This window comes from Anabrus simplex, chromosome 12 (assembly GCF_040414725.1).
Source record: "Anabrus simplex isolate iqAnaSimp1 chromosome 12, ASM4041472v1, whole genome shotgun sequence".
NCBI lineage: Eukaryota > Metazoa > Arthropoda > Insecta > Orthoptera > Tettigoniidae > Anabrus > Anabrus simplex.
The window spans coordinates 80325982-80333237 of NC_090276.1; the positions used below are offsets into that span (position 1 = coordinate 80325982).

Consider the following 7256-nt stretch of genomic DNA (forward strand, 5'->3'; position numbering starts at 1 on the left):
ATTAATTAATTAATTAAAATACAATTTAAAGATTGGGTGTAAATAGTTAGTTGGCTTAATTTTAATGTTTAATGTCGTAATAGATGAAGAAGTTGTGATAAGGAAATGTTGCGTATCAAAACAACATTTGGATTGCAATCTCTCCTAGTTTCAGGTGATCCGAAATTGGTGGATGGAAGTAATGTATTTTATTCTCTACCAGTTTTAGTGTGATTAAGTTAATGTATTCATGTGCAATCAAAAAAATAAGTGGTATTGCTGGATTTATTAATTAATTAATACATGGTAGTAGGAACAACGTGAAACCATAATTGTAAATTGTAAAAAGTATAATATAATGGAAATAATATAAACATAAAGCAAAAGGAAAATCACATTCTAACTGATTAAAATGTACTGTTTTCATTTGGATCAAATGTTTGCACAAACTGGGCCACGATGTTGCTGTTTTCAGGTCCCCTATTTGATAATTCTTGGAAACGTATTTGATCTCGAAACAGAGTAGTCCCCTGAGGTTGCTGCATATTAGGCCTAAACTGTCCAGAAGTATTGTGATCTTCTAGTGCGGTTAGTCTCGTGTATCTGCTAAGATTTTTAAGCTGTGCCTCGAAGAAAACTTCGCTAATGATCTTTTCTGCATATATTCGTTGAGTTGGATCTAAGCACCTCAACTTCTCAGCATACACTTTACCGACAGCATCGGTGCCGTCTTCTTTTTCTAGTTGATTTAATTTCGCAACTACTACCGATAGTGGATCTTCTTTCATTGGTCTTTTTCTCGACCTTCTGATGGTTACACCCTTAGATGTTGATGGTGTGGTAATGCATGAGGAAGAAGATCCTGGGGTAGAAATTCTTTCCAACGTACTGCATTCTTCTGGGTCCAATTCCGGTTCCTTCCTTTGATCCTCACTTTCTTCTGAATCATCTGGAGGCGGAACCTCTTGCATATCCTGCAGGAAATAGGCACATAATTAATATGTTATTATACGAATGAAAATAATATATAAGTAAAGCAAAGTCATCTCTGCACAGACCATGAAGGCCCTCGGAGAAGTGGAAGGTTGAAGGCTACCACACTATCCGTAACCTCGGCACTTGGTGGGATAGAGTGGTCAGCTCTACACCCGGCCACCTTTGCCACCAGAACCCCTTAACTTGATCTGACGCTTAAAGGCATCAACAGCTCTCACACGCGTATTGTGTTTGATACCTTTAGGCGTTTTTCTAATTCCAAATGTATTCATTCGTATGCTGTAGGTGTCTGGCTATTTTTAATCACTTCTACCATAGGTATACTAGCGTTAAGGGGTTAACCTGGTACTCATTTTTGTTGTAGGCTAAGCGTACTTCTGGCCGGCCCCGCGGTGTAGGGGTAGCGTGTCTGCCCATTGTCCGGATGCCCCGGGTTCGATTCCCGGCCAGGTATGAAGTTTTTAACCTGCACCTGAGGGCTGGTCCGAGGTCCACTCAGCCTACGTGATTACAACCGAGGAGCTATTTGACGGTGATATGGCGACCCGGTGAAGAAAGCCAACATTAACGGCTGTCGTGCTGACCACACGACACCTCGTAATCTGCAGGCCCACGGGCTGAGCAGCGGTCGGTTGGTAGGCCAAAGGTCTTTCAAGGTTGTAAGGCCACGGTATTTTTCTCAGTGAATCTCAGGGCCATGTGCACCTCCGTAAGTGGAAGTCTCGTTTCTTACATTTTTGGCTTCCTGACGGGGAACCGAACCCGCGTCCCTCCGGTTGGGCCGAGTACACCTTCACCGCCTCAGCTAGACAGTCCCTCAATAAAAATAAAATGAAGTTAAAGCAAATTAAAAGATTGGTTTTTAAGTAGTTAGCATATTACACATTTTCCTACAGAATTAACAGTTACCACTGTATTGTATAGCGAATTTCAAGATAACGTTTGCCTGAAAATGTGTTTGTGTTTTTATTTCTAGTTTCCAAAGTCCGAGGAGGACTGGAGGCTCATTGCAAAGGATTTTGAAGAAAAATGGAATTTTCCACATGCACTGGGAGCCGTAGATGGAAAGCATGTACGGATTATTCCTCCAGCTAATAGCGGTTCATTCTATTTTAACTACAAAGGTTATCACAGCCTCGTTTTATTGGGTATAGTCAATGCTAACTATGAATTCATACTGGTTGATTTTGGTGTCAATGGTCGTATATCGGATGGAGGTGTCCTGGAATATACGGAGTTCTACAGAAGGCTAATAAGTAATAAGCTGAACGTTCCCAAACCTGCGACATGTGAGGATCTACCGTTTGTTTTCATCGGAGATGAAGCGTTTTCCCTGCGAGAGAACTTTATGAAACCATTCAGCCAGAAGAATTTGACAGAGGACAGACGTGTTTACAACTACTTCTTATCACGAGCTCGAAGAGTTGTGGAAAACGCGTTTGGAATTTTAAGTGCTAGATTCAGGATTTTCCATACTGCAATCTCCTTGAAACCAGATAACATAGATGCCGTTGTAATGGCATGTTGTGTGTTGCATAATTTCTTGCGACGAAAGTGTGCTTCATCTTACATTACTGCAGCAGATCTGGAAGGATCTACTACCGAGGATAATCCTCTTGTAGGGTTACGGATAGGGCACAACAGGAATTGTTCATTAGATCCTAAATCCGTTCGAGAAATGTTCGTTTCGTATTTCAGAGTAACAAGTACAACTTAATGGTTAATGGTTTTCAGTTTTCGCTGTGTTTTGAAATGAAAAAGACTTCACAAATATTTTGATGGTTGTGCAGTAGACAACATTGATTACCTTACACTGTACTGATGTGTACAACTGTATATTTGTTCGTAACTACATTGTATTAATTAAAAGAGTATATTGCAACTACACTGGCTGTTTAACTTACCGTTTGTTGTGCTGGTTCGTCCATGTTGGAGATCGATGGCCGAGGCAGTTCTTGATCTTGTAGAAAGGACAGCATATCAAAGTACCACAATGTTGGAGTATATACTTCATCACTTCCGGCTCCTGAGCGCTTTGAGTGCTGAACTTTCTTTAACTCCCTTCTGTACGCACTCCGAAGATTGTTAATTTTCTTCACAACCATTTCACGGTCCGCACTGATTTCCACTTCTTTAAGTTTAGAAACTAATACATCATATGCCGCGTTTTTTTTATTCCGGTCACTGTATTCTTTGCACTTGATTTTCCAAACACTTGGCAATGATTTATAGAGTTCTATGAATTCAGTCATAAATGTACGAGTACAATTACGCGAATCTTGAGTAAACTCACTCATAGCTGTTCTTGTATTGAGAGCAAACACTAGGCTACAGTACAAACTACAACACTACACACACGCTCCCAGACGAAGGACTGTGCTATCTGTCTGCAGCGTTGTCTGCGTAAGCTTTACACGCTCAGACTTGTCTGCGCGTGGTCTGTGTTAATTCAAACTCCGCCAGACTTTGCACAGGCCGAACACAGACCGCAGTTCAGACCAAAATTCCGGTCGGTGATTCATTTACACGCAACGACTTGTCTGCACAAACAAGGTCTGTACAGACAGATCTGTGTAAATGTCTGAGCGTGTAAAGGGCCCCTAAGAGTCTCATTGTCGTGTGACTAAGTTCAAGTGTACTTGAGGTCATGTTCTGTCCTTTTCTTTTGTGGCTATTACTTGATATGTCATCGCATGGATGTTTATGTGTGGATGTGTGTGTATGTGTACTGTGTTTTGGTGATGTTGTGTGATGGAGTCGGTGTTGAGGTCGTTCGTGCCTTTTACCACAATTTGGTTATGCTGATTCAGGGATCGTCGCACTTGTGTTTTTGGTGGTTTGATGTTGTCTGTGTGTATGTCGGAGGACAGATGAGCTTGGTAGTCTTGTGTGTCGTGTGGTTATCTGGTAATCTCTGGTGTGAAGGTTGTACTTGTACCTTTTTGTTATTTATATCAGTGAGTTGGATTTCTGCATGCACACTCTTGTATAACTTTCGTTTTTCATTTTTGAGTTCCTGTTGGTAAAGTAATGTGACTTTGATTTGGTATTTCTAGCTTAATCATGTTTTAATTTGACTGGTCTGGCATGTAATGCGTAATGTGAGTTATCTGTATTAAAAATTTTATGAGTGCCTACATGACAGGGTAAATAAATAGTGACTTACTAACCTCAATTCATTGAAATGGTTGCAAGCTAACGTGATTAAGTGTATATATTTTTTTTCTCCCTTGTTTTGTGTTCCCTTGCAACATTCTAAATTCATCCTTTTATTTGTTTGGTTCTTTTCTTAATGTTGGGTGATTAAGAATGCACACGGTAATTTGTTTTTGTAGTTATAAGGAATTAGTTGTAAGCAAATTCTAGTTAATGGGCTGGCCAGCTGTTTTTCCGGATTCTACAGTTAATAATTTAGTTAAGTCACCTTAGTTGTAATGGGAAGTGTCATTTATGATCATGTTAGATATAATTTAGTATGTATTTTGGGGTAGAATTAAGATCTTCATAACTAGGGATGGTTGTCAAAATTTGGGAATCAGGGTAAACTCCGGTAGAGTTTTCTGAGTTTCTTTTAACCATTTCCTAAATTTTATCTTGAGGTATCCATAGTGCTGGCCTGAATGGGGGGCTAAGATAGTCCCAAGCCTGTGGAGAAACCTCCCAAATGAAGGTCGTGGAGACACCGGTTGGGTGCCTCCAAGCTCTTGTCCACCAGGGTGGCTTTAGCTTTTGAAATTCCCTGTCTGCTGCGGATAATTTTCTGTTGCAGTGGCCGGAGGGGGATACAATCCCCGTTTCTGCTGTCCTGCCTAGAGGAGAGGTGCGTTATGTCTTGGGCTCCGCCGTTTTGCACTGCAATCCAGTGACCAGATGTCCAGGTGACAACAACTGTTCCTGCCTGACAACCTGACGTCCCTAGTCAAAAGGGGCACTGTCTGCATGGTGGTGACCATCATCCCATGCCAAGATCCTGATTAAATATTTACCAGACATACACTCACTTCGCATTAGTGGCACGTAGTTTCATCTATACTTGGACGTGTCAATTAACAGCGCTGTAACCGGATATTCTAATGACGCCAGTCATGCTAGGCTGTGCGCAGTCACCCAGTTTGAACAGTAATGTGGAGGCTGAAGACAGCGGCCGCGTCGTCAGTCACATGAGCAGCAAGAACTCGTGGTGCTATAGTATAAATAAATAAAAAACCTCAAAATCTCAATCCAAAAGATGTCTTTCTTATTTTGTGTGGCCAGTTTTTTTTTTCTCCAGGGAACGTTTGAGTTTTTTTTTAAAGAAAATAATTTGAGTGTGGTGTTTTACGAACATGAGAGGAATAGTAAAAAGGAATATTTTTATCTCTTTAGTGTATATTTTATGCACTTTCTCTTTCAATGAACATTATGCTATATGTCCTTTATTTTTCAGTGAAGTTTTTTCCTTTTTTTCAGTGATTTTTTTAAAGAAGTGATTAATTATTTTTAAATTATGCAGAAACTGGACTGCTAAATTAAGTGAATAAAATTTTTATTTTTGGAGCTGTGCTCCAAATTAAAGGGGAGGAGTATGTAGTGATTATTTGGATTTGATTATTTGGACTCGGAAGACGGCGATGAATTGTATATGTAATGTATTTATTAATTTTTTTTTTTTTTTGTCTCTCCTCGGTATGTTAATTTTGGAATTGGTTGATTTTATTATAGCTTAAAGATTGGTTCTTTATCATGGGAAAAGTAAAGTAAGATGTATTAGGAAACACCACTTCCTGTTGTGTACACGTGCCAGATCGGCATGGATATGTCCGGATATTGCATCAGTTTCGTAATTTCTCGAGCCTTCCTAAATGGTCTTGGTCAGCACTAATTTATGCACTCCTATTGGAGAAAATAAAAGTAAATGTGATTGGTAGGTGAAGGAAAGGGATCGGATGCTCATTGGCCGTTGTAAGATTTCATTATTTCCGGAGAGAAGCGTTGTCGCTAGAGCCTTGATCTGCCAAGGCATCTTTTCTGTTTGGCCAGTGAAGGGAAATGTCGCCTTCAAAGGTACGGGTCTTCTTGCCCCGCCATCAGGTAAGCATGTAATTGTTTTTCACCTTTCAGGTATTTCGTTTCAAATGTAGTTGTTCATTTAATTAATTTTACCGGAGATTACCCGTGTTTCCGTCAGCTTCCAAATTTTATTAAAATGACCTAGCCGTTTTGATAAGTCGCGTCACTTTTGTAAAGAGACAGTTCCCATTTTGTTGATTTTGTAAATTAGATATTCAACGCCTGTCGATGTAATCACAATATGTAAATTACACCTTGGGGCTGTCTCGTTTATTGTGCTTCATCTTGGAGTATTCACTTTTAGGACAGACACACTTTCTCGGAAGTGTTTTTGAGGGGGCTACCGACTGAAGGTGCGCTGCACCAAGATTATATTTTAAATGTTGTTCTCTTTCTTACATTTACATCTTCATAATAGTGTAACGTTACCTTCCTTTCCTTTCTTTCCATCTGTTTCATGTGTATTAAAACTGTTGGCACACAAAGCGGGAGAGGAACGTCATATGTGATGTTCGGTCATGTCTCATGTTAGTGTGCAACTATGTGAATGCACAACGGTAGCAAACCTTAATATTCTTTTTATTATTCCTACTTCATTTTTTGGACATCTAAACAGGACACCAGAGAACAGGATCATCGGGAGAAGAATAGAAAAATTATGGAATAGTAAGTGCAACATTAAGTGGGTTACAGAAATCAAGGAAGATATGGATGAACTACAAATTACAGTGGAAGACCTAAGAAACAAATCCGACAAAATCAAGAAACTCACTGCAAATCAGAATCAACAAACAGACAATAGGAAGGGTGATTTCCGATGAAGAAAGAAGGATAAGATCAGAGAGAATGAAGAAGTACTGGGCTGTCAGGAAACTAAAAATTCTTTGTATAAAGTTGGCTAGAGTGGTCCAATGAAGGCCATAAAATGTAAATAATAATAATCATAATAATAAAAATAATAATAATAATAATAATAATAATAATAATAATTCCTATTAGTTGTAACTTTACCCCTTTTGGGAGGTTACAATTACAACAACAGGCAGGTGAAACTAGCTGATTATAAAAATCAGCTGAAGATAAGCAAACCATACGAAAATTTTGATCAACGGGGTTGTCTACCTGCGTGATGGTTATGTTGAGTTTCTTAGAAACAAATTTAATGTCTTTCTGTATTCCATTTTGGGGTACTTCATTATGTAGAAATAATTTGTTGTAAATAAAACACAAAC

At 39.3% G+C, this 7256-nt stretch overlaps 1 protein-coding gene across 1 annotated transcript; it reads left to right on the top strand.

The window, feature by feature from the left end:
- Positions 1-1672: 1672 nt before the first annotated feature.
- On the top strand, positions 1673-2838 carry LOC137502809 (putative nuclease HARBI1). The gene is made up of 2 exons (XM_068229817.1): positions 1673-1684; positions 1952-2838. The coding sequence occupies exons 1-2, from the start codon at positions 1673-1675 to the stop codon at positions 2690-2692; spliced, it is 753 nt and encodes a 250-aa protein (XP_068085918.1). The 3' UTR covers positions 2693-2838.
- The last annotated feature ends 4418 nt before the right edge of the window (positions 2839-7256 follow it).